This window comes from Cydia amplana, chromosome 3 (genome assembly GCF_948474715.1).
Source record: "Cydia amplana chromosome 3, ilCydAmpl1.1, whole genome shotgun sequence".
NCBI classification, from domain to species: Eukaryota; Metazoa; Arthropoda; class Insecta; order Lepidoptera; family Tortricidae; genus Cydia; species Cydia amplana.
This window is the reverse complement of record NC_086071.1, coordinates 3,206,204-3,222,921: the sequence shown is the minus strand read 5'-3', so window position 1 is coordinate 3,222,921 and position 16,718 is coordinate 3,206,204. Positions and strand designations below refer to the sequence as shown.

The following is a 16,718-nucleotide window of genomic DNA, read 5'->3' as shown; positions in this document are numbered from 1 at the left end:
TGACGTTTCTTTAAAAAAAGTCACTTTTGTCACTTGTTTGACACCGACATATCCCATCCATACAAGTGACGTTTCTTAAAAACAAACGTCACTTTTCTTACTTGTTTGACCCTGACATATCCCATCCATACAAGTGTCAAGAGTGACGTTTCTTCAAAAACGTCACTTTTGTCACTTGTTTGACACTGACATAGCCCATCCATACATGTCAAGTGACGTTTCTTTAAATAAAAAAGTCACTTTTGTCACTTGTTTGACACTGACATATCCCATCCATACATGTCAAAAGTGACGTTTCTTTAAAAAAAAGTCACTTTTGTCACTTGTTTGACACCGACATATCCCATCCATACAAGTGTCAAAAGTGACGTTTCTTAAAAACAAACGTCACTTTTCTCACTTGTTTGACACTGACATATCCCATCCATACAAGTGTCAAGAGTGACGTTTCTTCAAAAACGCCACTTTTGTCACTTGTTTGACACTGACATAGCCCATCCATACTTGTCAAAAGTGACGTTTCTTTAAAAAAAGTCACTTTTGTCACTTGTTTGACACTGACATATCCCATCCATACAAGTGTCAAGAGTGACGTTTCTTAAAAACACGTCACCTTTCTCACTTGTTTGACCCTGACATATCCCATCCATACAAGTGTCAAGTGACGTTTCTAAAAAAAACGTCACTTTAGTCACTTGTTTGACACTGACATATCCCATCCATACAAGTGTCAAAAGTGACGTTTTTATTTGAAGAAACGTCACTTTTGACAGTTCATGAAGGACCAAAAATCGTGATGTTAAATAAAATTATCAGTTTCGTACGGCAGTCCCCACGCTAGCCCAATGCGGATTGGGGACTTCACATACACCTTTGAATTTCTTCGCGGTACGGTAGACTTTTTAAACTTAGGTCAGCTAAACGTGGGACACATGTCGTTACAAGTTTCGCAATTTATACATTTTAAACTTAGGTCAACTGGACGTAGGAAAAAAGGTCGTTAGTATTTTCGTGCACTAGCAGACATTTAATTGCTGGTGACTGTACGCGTACGCTCGTATAAAACGCTACTCTGTAACCGCCCTAAGATACCTTCATCCTATCCAATCCGTTGCTTTGCGGCTGTGCGGCCTTGAGGTATCGCCATCGCTTCCCCTCCCGCCCCGCGCCGATCATTTAAATAATTTAACAATAGCCATTTTTACAATTGTGACAAAAGCTCATTGTATTAATAGGAGATTCTTTGACGTTGTGATAACATTAATTACAGGCTGTATGGTGCATTAAAAAAATATACTGTAGAATTAATGCGCGTGGGGTAAAATACGTTATAATTGTTTAAAAAATAGTAAAAATAAAATCCCCTGGTTTTTTATTTTATTAGATTGAGTAGAATAATTGGCGTAACAATATAGTGGAAAATCACCAAGTGTTTAATTAATGTTGTATTGTAATTATTTATTTCAAACATTTTTATTGCTCGTGACGTATGCACCACTAAAAAAGTGGTGCATATTTTACTTACAGTGTAAAATATTTAGTTATGCCTTTTGAACAAAAAATCGCTACTGTAGAATTTTATGTTTACATCTTTTTAAAAACTAAATTTTTTAAATTTTTTTTTCCATAAATCTCAATATATTTTTTAGAGATTACTTTACACATACATTCACAAAATAGTGTTCTATTATATTCCAAACACAAATATACTGTAGGATATAATGTGATGCTCTCGAACAATTTAAAGTTTAGTAACCGGCCTAAACTGTTGTTTAAGAGATGTCAAAAAAAGGCGAGTGGCGTGAGTAACAATTTGAGGCGAAGCCCCTCCTTGTCACACTTGGTCACATTTGGCAAACCCCTCCCCCCTAGTGTGACGTCACATTTTTTCTACGAAATCGCCAAATCGTATTAAGTAAGTACCTAAGTATTATTAATATTTTATCAAAATATTTTTGACGATATAAATATTAGTAATTTTATAACCCAAAACTGCTTAGGAAAAAAAATTAAACTAATAAAAACGATTACCGTTTTAAAAACTTGTCATTTAAATGTACAGCGAATAAAATAATTTAAATAAATTTTCGGTTACTGATGAAGTTAAAGTGACGTCACAAAGTTTGTGTCTCCTCCCTCCCTAGGGTTGCCAGATCGAAAGGCGTTATTATCGGGAAAAAATATCAATTTTTCGGGATTTTGGGCCTTAAGTCGGGAAAAAAACCATTCATATTAAATTAATTGTATTAAAAACAACGATATTTTACATTATTGGCACTACGTCAGCTGCTCTACCCAATCTCGCAACGCGCGCCCCGCGCGCGCCCTGACGGGCTCAACGCGGGTCGCTTGCTCGCTCGACCACAGTGCGGAACTTGAAATTATTGTTTTATAACGTGAAGCTGTTTTTCGGGACAATTTTCACTTTGTCGGGAATCGGGAACATATGCTAAAACTCGGGAGAATCCCGCCGAATCCCGACCATCTGGCAAACCTATCCCCCCCATGTCACAATATGTCACATTTTCTTGACCTCGTCCCTCCCCCTAAACGTATGAGGTAATTAATGGATGACCCCTAAGTGGTGATTACACGAAGTATCGTAAAAGTGCCAAAAAGATACTGCGTGTATGCACAAATACTTTTTGGGGAATAGACTAAAGACTTGTCTTGAGAACTATAAGATAGGGGTTTAAAGGTGTGTGCACGATCCTTTAAATGACAAATAAAAGTACGGGAGTAGAAAAATATAATAAAAGGGATGGAATAACATTTCACCGGTGAGCAATGGAATAACTGTTGATTTACTATTATTTAGTTTTCAAAGTAAATGTTTGGTCGTAGAAAAAGTATTGTATGCAACGTTGTTTAACTGAGTCAAAAAATACTCGTGGCTTAACAATTTTTGGCTTCGCATGCATGCATGCACTTCTCTGAGGTGCGGTAACATTTTGTTCGAGATGTCGTCTCTTGTATATAATATAGCTCAATGGTTAATGTACGGAATTCATCTTGCTGCGTGTACTTTAAGAGGTACCGAATAATATATCAGATGTAAATATTATATAATATTGCACTCTACGAGGTATGATTTACAGAGAATGCCACTTTCATAGAAAAAAATATATGTTATACATCTATATAGTTATCTTACCTATATAAAAGTTTCAAAAAGGTCCCAAATCCACGACAAGTTGCAACTTCACCAGTATATGTTACAGTCATTTTGTTTTTTTACTTAACTAAAATGTTTTTTTTAATCGTAACTTAACAGTTTTATCACAGTAATACCTACACAATTTTAATCCTGTTTCATTCATCACCTATTTACGTAAATATTTTGCTTGCGAATTTGTAACTCGTAATATATAAATGAAATATTTTAAATTTACTAACACATATCACCGCCACGAGGAGCTAACACACAAAACTAACTGCGGCATAAGGATGCTGCAGCTGTTATTCAAGCACGACATTTATTAATTTTTTTATAATGATAAACAAAAGAACAAAACTTTGCCGCATATCTAATTATCTAGCCAATCCGGTTGATTCAGCATCGGCACACTATACTACTAACCATTCTAGCCAAGTAGCGACTAGAGCGTCATTACCAGTGTTGCCAGAGCGCTTCCAGCTTATGTATATACGTTAGTCTGACGTTAGTACGTCTAAAAAGGTACGATTTGGGTAAAAAAAAGTACGGTAAATTTTTTTATGAGAAATTTAGAGAAACAATATTTACAGTCTGGGGCCCTACCGCGAAAACCAAAATTCGCAAATTGCGGGAATCTTTCTCTTTTACTCGAATGATGGCGTAATAAGCATCAGCGTTTGCCTACATTTTGCTATCATTTTGCGATTGCAATTTGCAATAAAGGAAAGAACTAAGTATTTTAAAGTAGAAAATACAACTCTGTTATAAGTATTTCTCGGTTAATAAATTTTAACATAAACAAAGTTAAATTGATATACATGAAAAATTAAAGGCCGGCCGCCGACCGAATTTTGATCTAGTGAGTATCTTTGATTCTGACTATCTGAGACTCGGACTCAGATTCTGAGTTTTGTTAAGACACAACTGCCGACTGCAATGCTACTTGTAAAGCTTTGGATTCCTCCGAAAGCGGTGCCGTCATATTGCGGCCGTCATATAGCGGCCGCAAAAGACGGCCGTCTTTACGGAGACGACATGTGGAAAGTACCACGGCGTCATAACACACTGTCAGCCACCAAGGTCAAAGCGGCATATTTGAAAAATGTAGGCGCGAAGGGATATCATCCCATAGAAAATTTGAATTTCGCGCCTTTTCCTACTGACAAGATTTGCTTGATCATCTATAATTTACTTGGAGGATGAAATATCATCAGAAGAGGAAAATAATCGTAGTACGGAATCATTTATTCAAATCTCGTGTCATTTATTCAAAATGGCGTCACCGCTATCTAATAAAACGTTCACGAAACTATCGACACCGTCATGACGGCCGTAATCTTACGTTCAAAGAGAATATAATCACTACGCTTACGTTACGTTGACAATCAACGTAACGTAACGCCGTCTAGGAAACGCCATCTTGTTTACTTTATACAACGTTCTAGTGACGTCATTCAACGCTATATAGCGGCCGTCATATTACGGCACCGTTTTCGGAGGAATCCAAAGCTTAAGTACGTAAGTATATTGTTTGGACGTATATTGTCTATAAGTCTATGGTACTTTTTTATGTTGACCATTATTTTCAGATTAGTAATTTTGCCCTGAATAAACCAACATAGGTACCGAAATAATATTGAAAACTAATCGTACTTCAAAAGGTACGAATTTAGTACGATGTACGCTGCGTACAAAAAAGTTACGGAAGGGTCCAAAAAATAGTACGCAAAACCGTACTACAAGGTACGATTTGGCAACACTGGTCGTTACTGTCATTAGCGAACGAATGAGGAATGAGAATAAATTGAATGGAATTGAATAAACGAAGAAGAGATGTGAATGTAGAGTGAATGGAACCATCGATTTTACTATCTGTATCTTTGTGAGCCTGTGGTGATTGCCTACCGCGAACCACGTTCGACGTGTTGCCTCCCTGTCACACTTACGTACGAATTTACAAGTGCGACAGAGAGGAAACACGTCGAACGTGGTTCGCGGTAGGCCCGCTGGATTGGGCATGAGTGATGGGGATAACTGACAGAACGGGATAGTCTTATGTATCTTTCAGTAGGAGTAGCAGCAAAAGCGCTATTATTGTTTGTCCTTGTCACAGTCTCACATATTTTTCGTTCCCCATCGTAAATTTAGTATGGATTATGGTGGGCAACAAATAAATTCGACCAATCATAGTGTCGCATTGCGTATGTTTTGTCCCTCACGGAGGCACGCGTATGCCACTTCTATAAGATGCTACCTTCTATGTTGTCTATGCTCAAAAACATTCATTCAAATCTGATTCTCAATCTCATTCAGTCATTTCAGTCAATTCATTTCACAAAAATGCCAAAATGGCGGAAATTAAAGTTTTCGCGTCGGTGTATTAATTGAAAACTGACTGCCTATCCTTTAGAGATTTTCCTAGCAGTCACAGTGTTGCATGCCTTTTTATACGTTCTTGTCAATGTAACATTTAGTGTAACTATAAAAGCTATAACAAACTTTAATCATGAGTGAAACTTCAAGAAATGAGTCAAATTCTCCTGACTCCCAAATGCCGGCTCAAGAGGATGATGTTAAATTCCCGCCTTTCCCTGGTAATCAGTCTTTAGTAATGATTTCTTATAAATTTGTATTTAAACGCTATTTTTATATTAATCGTAATATGTCAACAACCGTTTCAGAGCCAAAAGATGTTGATTTTGATGAGGATATTCCTGAGGATGAAAGAAAATATTATACATCTAAATTTCAAGGTATTTTTATTATATGCATAAGCATATTATTTATAATCAATAGTATTTTTTACAGTTATATTTGCTACGCATTCTTCTTCGGGTTTTCTTTCTTTTTAAAACACAATCATCAATTAGAAAACACAATGTTTACAGTTTGAATTAAGGAAGGAAACCAATGAGATTTCAACATGATTTAAAAACAAATAGAAAATAAGTGTATTTATAGATAATTATTGTCATTTCAGACTTGAATACAGTAGCAAATCATAGGATGCACTGCACATCTTGTGATCGCCACCTTGGGTGCTCGGCCAGCAATGATGGCAGGATGCGGATGCACCCTATGCTCCGTACATTAGTATGTAACACATGCTATGCATTCTACAATAGTGGAGAGTTCGAGAAAGGAGATGATGGCTCGGAGTTGTATTGCCGTTGGTGTGGGCAGGGCGGCCAAGTATATTGTTGTTCAGATTGCCCTCATGTATTTTGTGCGGTGAGTTTCTTAATTTAATATCCGTGTGAATAAGTAACTACACAGTGCACAAGTTTTATTATGTTGTTCAGTTTCCAAATAGGCCAATAATACCATTATTATGATCAGCATGAATTTCAATGTAAAAGCTAGAAGATTAGGGAATAAATTATTGAAAATGCTTGATGGATTCTCATGAAGTGTTGTTATATTTGCAACAGTAGAGGAAGTTACATAGATTGTATTATTTACATCAGCCATTCTCAAAGTGTGTTCCGCGGAACGCTAGGGTTACGCGACATCCCTGCAGGGGTTCCGCAAGAATTTAGAATAATAAAATAAGCATAAATATTATGCTTATTAATAAAAAAATACACTTCTAAAAACTATTGTTTTATTGTAGGGTTCCATGAAGTATTTCGCTTTCCAAAAGGGTTCCGGAAAGATTGAGAACTCTGATTTACATAACCAACCCAATTGGTATTGTTAATTTAAGTTTTTGTTTTAATAAGATATGTATCAACTTCTCTTTTAGAAATGCATCAAACGTAATTTGGGTGTTGCGAAAATTAAGGAAATTGAAAATACCGATGACTGGAAATGTTTCAAGTGCAGCAACAGACCTCTGTGGTATCTTCGAGCGACATGCTGGGCTCTTCTGCGTTATTGTGATTTAAAGAACAGGTAAACACTGGAAATCAGCATTGTATGACCAAAAGATGTCTACTGCTAGTCTTAAGCCTCTCCCAAATATTTCTCTAGCATCTTGTAAAATCACACATGTTGCTAAGTTTAATCTCTGCAATCTCTGCTATTTACCTATTCAGTGTTGAGGTTGACAGATAAAAGTTTGCCTGATAGGTGAAAGTTTGCCTATAAAAATAATTAATGTGAAAAATCTGCTCTGGTAATAATTCCTCTGTCCCATGAGTAGGGGATATAAGGCTATACATGTATTTTGGTATGTTCATGAGGGTTTGCAAGATTATCAGAAATAAAGACATTTCTATGCTCAAAATGGACATAAAGACAATTTACTACAATATTATTTATTGCCCACCTCATACAGTTTATGGCACATGTACAGAAACATAAACAAAGACATGTTAAATGGACACATTACCTACCTGACTAAATGTTACACAGTGGACACATGGTGGAATAACAACCAACCCTCTCCACCATGAAAGGTCAACATTATTTAGCATTGTACTACATCTACATACACTCGGCGTCACGGAAATCGCACACCCACGGATTTTTGTTTCAAGCCGTTATAAACCTTATGTTGTTGAAGGTAAAGTATGAGTGTGTGGGTTCATTTTAAAGAGAATTTAACCCTTCATTTAAAAACAATGCAAAAGTTAGTAAAAAGTAAAAAAGGCGTATTTTTTAATAAGAAATATAAATCGTAGGTTCATGCAAAAAAATTAACAAATTAAAACAATAAAATCAACAAATATTGCAATACAAATGCTTAAAATTAAACTTAAAATATAGTGTTGCCTCCTATGGCCTTAATTACTGCCTCCATGCGAGCCTTCATGGACCTTACGAGAGTCACGATGTGCTCTTGAGGAATAGCATCCCACTCCTCAATGACGGCATCTCGAAGGTGTTCCAGGGGTCGCAGGTGCAGGATCACGTGACCGCACGTTCCGTTTTAGCTGATCCCAAAGGTGTTCTATGGGATCCAGGTCCAGACTCCTTGCTGGCCACTGCATAACGGTGATCCCAACCTGATCAAGGTGGTCCCGAACAATTAATGCTGTGTGGAAGTGGGCGTTATCCTGCATAAATGTGAACCCAGGACCGACAAATTCGGCGTATGGAACCACATGATCCTCCAGGATCTCTGTGATGTACCGATGAGTAGTCATGGATCCCTGGCCTCGACCACCACCGGTGCCGGAAACACAAACGAGCTCGGTTTTGCCGGCGAGGGAAATGCCACCCCAGAACATGCAGGATCCTCCTCCGTATCCGACAGTTTCTTTAAGACAGGTCTGTGAATAACGATTCCCTTGCCTTCTGTACTCTCTTCTGCGCCTATCGTTGTAGAAAAGACACACCCTGGTCTCATGGGAGAAGAGGACAGCCTTTCATTGGTCAACCGTCCAATCCTTGTGTTCGCGAGCAAACTTACGTCTGATTCGCCGATGCTCTGCCGTCAATTTGGGACCCGTAGCCGCTCTATGGGGCATGATCTTCTCCCGCAACCTTCTCCTTACTGTAGAGACGCTCACCACCGTTCTCCGAACTGCTCGTAGCTCCTGCTGCAGCTTGACAGCGTTGGAGAAACGGCCCCGCAAAGTCGACGACACAATAAAGCGGTCGTATCTCACGGAAGTGCAGCGTTGTCCTCCGGATCCAGGCTTCCTGGTGAAATTTCCAGTCCTCTGGAATCGATGAACTGCTCGTAGAACTCAGAAACGGCTTATGTTGAGCTGCCGAGCAGCCGCAGACGGCGTCATTCCTAAATCCACCAGGGCTACTGCTTGAGCTGCTACTGCTTCCGTTGTATCCATTTTCTTGGGGTGTTTTCTTTCTCCAGCTGTTCCGGGATGACCTCTGTGAACTCTGGATACCGAATGACACGTATCACACTTACCCCCCCTTTTATACCTATCCAAGGTAACGCAACTAGCGACCCTTACAACGCGTATTCTAGGTGTTCTTGCAGAACGCCATAATTTCGTGATTATTATTATTTTTTCCGAAAATGCTTTATTCATGTTTTAAAGCTTATTAATTGTGCCTTTAAATGATATTAATACATATGATAGAGCTATATTCGCTTGAAACAAAAATCAGTGGGTGTGCGATTTTCGTGACGCCGAGTGTATATAATTTTTATCCTACTGACAAATAACGTGTAAAAAAATTGCATAGAAAGACCCATAAAAAACAAGTTTCATTAATATAACACTAATGTATTACAGGATAACCATAGCTACTCAAGATCCAATTTTAAAGGATAAGTACACAATCAGTTGTACTAGAGATCTATCGGAGTGTTGTAAGAATAAGAAAAGAAGAGAAAAACTTGATAGTAAAAAAAAGGAAGAGAAGAAAGATGCTGTAAATTCAGCGAAAAAAGCAGCTGCAGCTGTTATTTCAAAAATACCGCCCACCATACAGGTATCATTCAACAAATGTTTAAATGTAATTGTAAACATAAATTAAGAAATAAAAAAACATGAACAGTAATTACAGTATACATTAGATTCAATTCTAGACAAGATCCGTTATGGCGTTGTCTATTTAGTAAGTACTTATATTGAGATGACTTGGTAGTCGGAGGGTCGAAATGGAGTTTAAGTAAAACCAAACATTACCGAAGTTGTGTTGTATTCTCGGTATCCAAGTATAGAGAGAGTAAATCTAAACATAACACATATTTATAGGCTATTATTGCTTACATGCTATTTATACAATTACGTGCGTCGCATATTTATGTCGCAGGCAGTAACGTATAGTTACTGTTAATATGTTAACTTGGGCATATAGTACAATATAAAACCATTTTGTACAGTAAGATACTGTCTTGAATGAGGTGTTGGTTGTAATACTTGTAACTGTCATAATCTTATAATATTTTATTATAAGATTATGACAATGAGTGAGCGTTTTGTATGTAAAAGCGGCGCGCCCCGCTCACGCGCCGCCCGGAAAACGCGCCTGTGTAACGAAGCCATTAAAGTAGTTATTAAATAGCATGGTAAAGTTGAATCGATTTCTTCCAGGTCAAGAAGTTCGCATCAATCAACATGGATGACAAATCTGAGAAGAAAGCAGCAAAAAGATCACTAAGTCCCAAGCCAAAATCCGTATACCTTAAAAATCCGATAGCAGTGGCGGGCGCTAAAACTTATAGTGGTTTTTCACAAATGCCGAAAAAAATTAGGGTATGTATTAAATCTTTTTTTATGTACCACATTGGTGGCAAACAACACGGCCCCTTCAAATCTGCATTATGGGTCCAAGTTGAGCATAACATTATGCATATTAATGATACTCTTTTCATCACATTTTTTTTACAGTACATAATGTATAGCCCTTTCAATTTTCGACATTTAAGGTCTGCTATGCCCTCGCCACAGTACAAGAACAGTAGTGAATCTTCATAGAAATGTGCCGCTGCCGGCTTGCATGTGTGCGTGCGCGCCGGGCGCCGTGTACGCACGCGCTGCCACGCACACATTCGCATAATATACGGGGGAATACGGTGGCGGCAGTGTGGGCCGTACCGCGACTAGACATGGGCGAAATGTGTCAGTAGAGGGAAAAGATTGTTATATATCTTTTTATCATTGGGATATGTATCACTCTTTTATATCTTTATATCCGTGTGTAACAGTCGTCCCGCTCGCAACATCGGCACTTGCTGACTTTGTGTCATGAGAGAGAGAGAGAGAGTAGTTAATTATAATGACGCGTCCGAATCCGTCCGAACGACCGCTGTCGCTCGTTCGTGTTACTTCGGTCGATGCGCGATCGAGACTTCGGTTATCGCTTTCATAAATCGTCGCCGAGGGAGTGAGAGGTACGGATATACTGATACATTCGGATTCGTAAAGACAAGAAGAGTGATTCATGAAACGAGAAAGATATATATCTTTTTTATCTATCACTCCGGAGTTACCCATGTCTAACCGCGACTGTGATCGCGCGCATTCGAGCACGCTCGCATTTGCCTGCTCTTACCGGCCTTAATTTATACCTCATTCATGAATTGATAGAACATTTCATTATATTATATAAATAGAAACCTAGTGCTACTAATAATACCCAAATAATATTTAACTAAAAATAAAAGTGACAATCCTAAGCGCCAACGCAAGAGTAGGTTAATAACTTGCCGAGCGGCCTTAGATTCACTACTGTTCTTAGTGTACTGTGCCCTCGCTATGGTTTCATTTCATAGTATGACGTGTATATTTTTGTATACCTAAGATGTTATTTAGCACGAATATATAAAATGAAATGACATAGGCTCGGAAAGTGCGGGAAAGTAGCACCCGGGATACTGTAAAAACATTGTGTGTGACGACATATATAGGGAGTATTAAAATTGTAAACTCCGCGCATCATGTTTCTATCGACTCTCGTTCACAATTTTGCCCATACCTGAAAGCAGTTATAGTAAAATGTACTATTTTTGTTTCCAGATGACATCAACACCAAATATATTAAGTCCTGTTCGATTTATGGCGGATCGCAAAGTTGTCAACAACACACCTCTACGCATAAGGCCTAAGGGACCTCAGATGCCGGTTCCAGTCATGACTCCATACAATGGATACAACAGTGCACCGTCATATAATAATTTCATAAATGATAACATAAATTTATCTTTGGAGAATTTAACTCAGGTACGTGTTTACTTGGAAATAGTTATTTGTACAACAAGAGATCGTTTGATATTTCTTCGAGTGCTTATTTTGAGTCCCGTGCAAGCGAAATCTTCTATACTAGAATCTTGAGCATAGTAAGTTTATTTTCGGTTAGTACCGGTTGTAGCACATCACTATTTATAAGACGCAAAAAACTAGCAACACATAAAATGTCATTTTAGTCTACGGAAAGAATAAATAGACTTTAAGTACTATCAAAAAATTAAAGTAACAATGCACTTTATTACACTTGTAACACGGTTAATTGTCCAATAATTTCAATGGTGTTAGTTAGTGACATTTACTTGTCACCCGACGTATGTAGCAGAACATATTTATGCACCTACTTGGTTCTGATGATAGACCGAAAAGGCCAGGCATTCAGAGCAGTGACGTCAGTCACCCAACCTCCCTACATTCCTCAGTTCCAAATTATATTATTATGATTCGTTTAAAGTGTAGCGTTCTTCGAATAGCATCAATCTACGTTATCTATCAGCTTACTTAAGCTATTTTCATTTCAATAGTAGTTTCATGTGATAATTTATATTTGGAAGGGATTGGACATGGCGGCAGCAGCAGCGGCGGCAATGAATAATGGCCAGGAAGATGATGTAGTCTGCACACCCGATTTTCCTTTGGAGCCACTGTGCGAGGTAAGTTTCACAAAATAAGTTCAGTGCAAGCAAGAAATTCAGATTTAGCAAGGCTAGTGGGGTTTGCACATAAATATCGTCAGGTGACAACCGAGAGTCGTAAAGGGGAAGGTCTAGAGATGGCGTGATTTTGCACAACTTGTTGATTGCACAATTTCTTCCATAACCCAAACAATTTCATAAGATGTGTTGATATTGGAGCAAACAATAAAACATATTGCGTTTAAATCGACATATATTTACATTCTATAGTGTCCCATTTCATCAATAATGTGGCAAACCTGCAAAATAGTGCAATATCCTGCATTCACGCACACCAACAAACTAAGGGTGGTATTCCACCTGTCCATTATCTTGGTCCAGTGTGTTATTGCGTTTCACATTTTGCTTAAAATAAGAAAGTTGGAAAAAATGGAAATTAAATTTTAAATTAGCTATCAATTATGTGAGTCGCATTTTTGGAGATGTACTGGGTAACAGGAAAATGGTGTTCTTGAAACAATATAATATAGTGACAGAGGTGGGATCCTAACTCGAACTCGGTTATATTTATATTCGTGGACCTAATTAAATTATGTTTCCTTACGCGGGTTTCTCAAGTAGTCGCGCATCAAACATTTCTGACTTGAAATCACTGTTGGATTGGTCAATCATATCATAATCTATGCATTTAAAGTACTAGTTAGTTCCACTGTATATATATTTTATGTAAAAAAATGCTATTTAAATTCTAGGTTGTAGATTTTAACGCAACTATCGACAAAGTAATTTTTAAGTATATTTAGCTAAATTATTTTCAAATTATATGCCTATAATTTGATGCAGGTATATTAGTCTTAGCTAGTAGCACCAAAAATATCAATATCCAGAGAGGAAAATAGGGATTGCGATCGTATTTAGAAGCGGTCCTCCGCTATCGTCCTCATTTTTATTAAATTCGGCAGGTGACAGAGGACCCGGCCGACGACGACGTGCAATGCATGACCCCCATACACAACATGAACGTTCTCAAACCGAGCCAGCCGCCCCCGCTGGTGCCGCGCACGACGAACCACCTGCCCGACCTGTCCGCGGACAACATCATACAGATGACCGAGAACGACGTCACCGTCAACGCGCAGACGGGCGGCCTCAAGTTCCGCGTCGACCCGCAAACCCTGTCCTCCAACAAGATGTACCGGCTCCCGGACGGCCGGATCTTCGCCATCAACGCGAACCCGAACATGCCCGGCGGGTACTCCGCCACCATCGTGGCCGTCACCGAGACCGCCGGCAGGAACGTGCCCAAGGGCGCCATGTACTCGGCCAAGCTGAGCGCCGTGCCGCCCAAGCCGGCCGCCCCGCCCGCGCCCGCGCCGCGGCCCGCGCGCGCGCCGCCCCGCGCCGCGCGCCGCGCGCCGCTCGGCAAGGTCACCCGCGGCACGGAGACCGTCACCAGGCAGTGCGACCTGGAGGTGCCCGTCGAGTGGTACAGGTACAATTTGGTAGACGCCGTCGACGCCTTGGAGTATTCCCTGTCGCGTTTGAACAAGTTGAAGAAGGACGCGACGACGGTCCACCTGCGGACTCGGACCGTGGGCGAGATGCGGGGCCTGCACAGGACGCTCGAGCGGCTGTTGCACACCTCCACCGCCAGGTTCGACGAGATCAGGGACAACCTGAACAAGGGGCTCAAACAGTACCTGGCCAAGAAGGCGGGGAACGGACCCGGCGGCATCAGCGACGACGACGACGATGTAGAAATATTGCCCAATCCGGCCGAAAATGATGACCCGATTTTCATAGACGAGAATTCGGTAGATTCTAACGCGAACGATACGAACTCCGTTGACCGGCAGGAGGTCGATTTGACGGAGGCGATGAGCAACAGTGAACTGAATGACAGTGGAGACAAGTCCGTTGAGATGTTGGACGAGAACTTTTTGAAGGCGAACGAGGAGATGGACGATAGATCCAGCGAAAAGAATGACGCGGCGTCGAAACCTGAGGAAGTAGACCCCCTTGAAACTGCTGACGTCGATCAAACTGAAGATAATAATATATCGGGTGAAAATAAGGATGCCTCCAACAAAGTATCCGAAGACGCGGATCCTCTCGATGCAACAGATTCTGACAAAATCCACGAAGACATTAATATGTCTATAGATGCAGACAAGGAAACTGAAAATGCCAACCCTGCTGAAGACGACGAGATGGAACATAATAAGCAAGAACGAGATGAAGATACTAGTGTTGGAAATAATGAAATTCAAATTAGTAACGTTAAGAGTGAATCCTCAGAAACAGAGGATAAACCCGTAAACGGTACAGGAGAACATACAAAAGTGGATTCCGATGGACAAAATGAAGACAATGTTGATACATCTGACACGAGATCTGACGACAAAAAACAAGAAACTGACGATATTAAAAATGATAATCAAGACAATGACGATAAAGTTCAGGATGCTGAAATGAGTGAAGAAATGATCCAAACTCTGCTGGAAGGTGACGAAGGTGACAATGATGATGATACACAAACAATGAATAGTCAAGAAATAATAGGTGTGTAAACGTTTCACGGAAACTAGAAGGATTTTTATAATATGTATAAGTTTCATAAACCTAAATAAATTGTATGTAAGAGATAAGATTTATTACAAAGCATATATTATGTTAATTGTAGGCAAGTAAAATATCATTCCTAGGCATTATTCATAAACTTCCTTTTACAAGCTGTATTTCTATGTTTAGTCACAATACGGTTCCGCAGTATCCGTTTACAAATGTGTGCATGTTTAATCCATTTACTATCAGCTGTAAAAGTTATTAATTTCTAATATTAAACTGAATGCTAGGTAGTAAGGTTGTTGAATTTGGTTTCTATGTCACTTCGTACCTTGTCACAGTGATAATAATATGAAATCACTAGTTTTCATACTGATTCCCACTGTGACACAAGGTACGAAGTGGCACAGGAGTCAAACTATGTGACTGTAGGTAATTTTTTTTTTATATTTATAGGACAATATCGCTCAGTTTCAATCCCAATCGCAAATTATTCCTCAGTTGACCTCTCCGATTTCTTAAAACCCAGAAATAAGTATATCGTTTTAAAAATAAGTGAACTAACTTTACATCTAAACAAAACATGTAAACGACAAGACGGGAGCGGGGCGCGCCTATATGAACTATTTAGAAAGATCGCACCATAATAATACAGTAAAAGAACTGCCAAACCGATATCCAGTGTTATTTGTGTAATAATTTATACATTTTATAATACATTAATTAGGAATTAGATTCCGTTTAAGTCAAAATTGTGAAAATTGGTCATCAGATCGTAGGTGTACGATCAAAGTGAACGCACTTTTTCTTGAACATGTATTTTCAATTTGATCTGAGTTTTTTTCTTATATTTTAGCATGAGATGTAAATATAAGTAGGTAGGTCAAACTTTAAAAAAATGTATTTTTCATTGGCAATGCAATTATGTAGTTTTGATAGAAATATTCTGGACACAATATACTTTAAGTATTTTGGTTTTATTTCAGTCACTACCTACCTAATCACTTTGATATAAATTATAAGAAGTGTTTTGCTTTCGATATCATATGATGCCAGCAATTTACTTCGTGGTTGGTTATCATTTCGTATGGCTGCGTTTCTTTTTGTTATGTATGGTAAGGGGAAAACGATGCAACATGATTTTTTTGGGTAAATGGCATTTTTTTTTTTAAGTTGTCCCCTACACTTTTTTTTTGCAAATTTGGGATTTTTGTATGTTATTTCTACTCAGAATCACGAGCTCTTTCTATCCTAATAGGAGAAAAAAAGTGTTCTAAGGTTTTTATTTCCATTCCGTCACCATTTTTCATAGACTTTGTATGGCGGTCGCGGAATGGAAAGATCGAAAAATGTATGGAAGTTTTTGGACACTTTTTTTCTCCTATTAAGATAGAAAGAGCTCGTGATTCTGAGTAGAAATAACATAAACAATCCCAAATTTGAAAAAAAAAGTGTAGGGGACAACTTAAAAAAAGAACGCCCAAATACGGCCACGTGTGTTGCTGGCATTACAATGATATCAACGTCGATAACTGACTAAGTGTAACTAAGTGAAGACTGGGAGGTTATGCCATGGGGCCATGACCATGAGTCTCCGGTAGACTTTATTTGTTGTTTATGCGTTTAACGATGTTACTTTTTGGTAGCTCTACAGTGAATTTGTTTTTCGTTTTGTTCAGATATTTTTTTGTTATCGCTTATTATATGTATAGTTAACATTTTCTGAGGTGATTTTTGGGGCTACAACCTTAA

At 38.8% G+C, this 16,718-nt stretch overlaps 2 protein-coding genes across 4 annotated transcripts in view; one reads left to right on the top strand and one right to left on the bottom strand.

The window, feature by feature from the left end:
* Positions 1–3,324, bottom strand: part of LOC134662369 (bestrophin-2) — a 35,546-nt gene extending 32,222 nt beyond the window's left edge. For 2 of the 3 annotated variants that reach the window (XM_063518573.1, XM_063518575.1), the window contains exon 1: positions 3,155–3,323. In XM_063518573.1, coding sequence (XP_063374643.1) covers positions 3,155–3,225 — 71 coding nt within the window. In that variant the 5' untranslated portion in view covers positions 3,226–3,323. Of the gene's footprint in view, positions 1–3,154 lie in introns of all 3 variants that reach the window. The other variant, XM_063518574.1, reaches the window with a different exon arrangement.
* A 2,162-nt stretch (positions 3,325–5,486) lies between these two features.
* Positions 5,487–15,110, top strand: LOC134662368 (uncharacterized). The gene is made up of 9 exons (XM_063518572.1): positions 5,487–5,751; positions 5,839–5,910; positions 6,138–6,388; positions 6,903–7,051; positions 9,310–9,508; positions 10,114–10,275; positions 11,539–11,742; positions 12,321–12,419; positions 13,364–15,110. Exons 1-9 carry the CDS (start codon positions 5,664–5,666, stop codon positions 14,969–14,971), a joined length of 2,832 nt encoding a protein of 943 aa, XP_063374642.1. The 5' UTR covers positions 5,487–5,663; the 3' UTR covers positions 14,972–15,110.
* The last annotated feature ends 1,608 nt before the right edge of the window (positions 15,111–16,718 follow it).

Coding starts and splice junctions, on each gene's coding strand:
- LOC134662368 (XM_063518572.1), top strand. CDS start 5,664: ATGAGTGAAACTTCAAGAAATGAGTCAAATTCTCCTGACTCCCAAATG. Junction 5,911..6,137: donor TTATACATCTAAATTTCAAG/GTATTTTTATTA, acceptor TTGTCATTTCAG/ACTTGAATACAGTAGCAAAT. Junction 10,276..11,538: donor AAATGCCGAAAAAAATTAGG/GTATGTATTAAA, acceptor TTTTGTTTCCAG/ATGACATCAACACCAAATAT.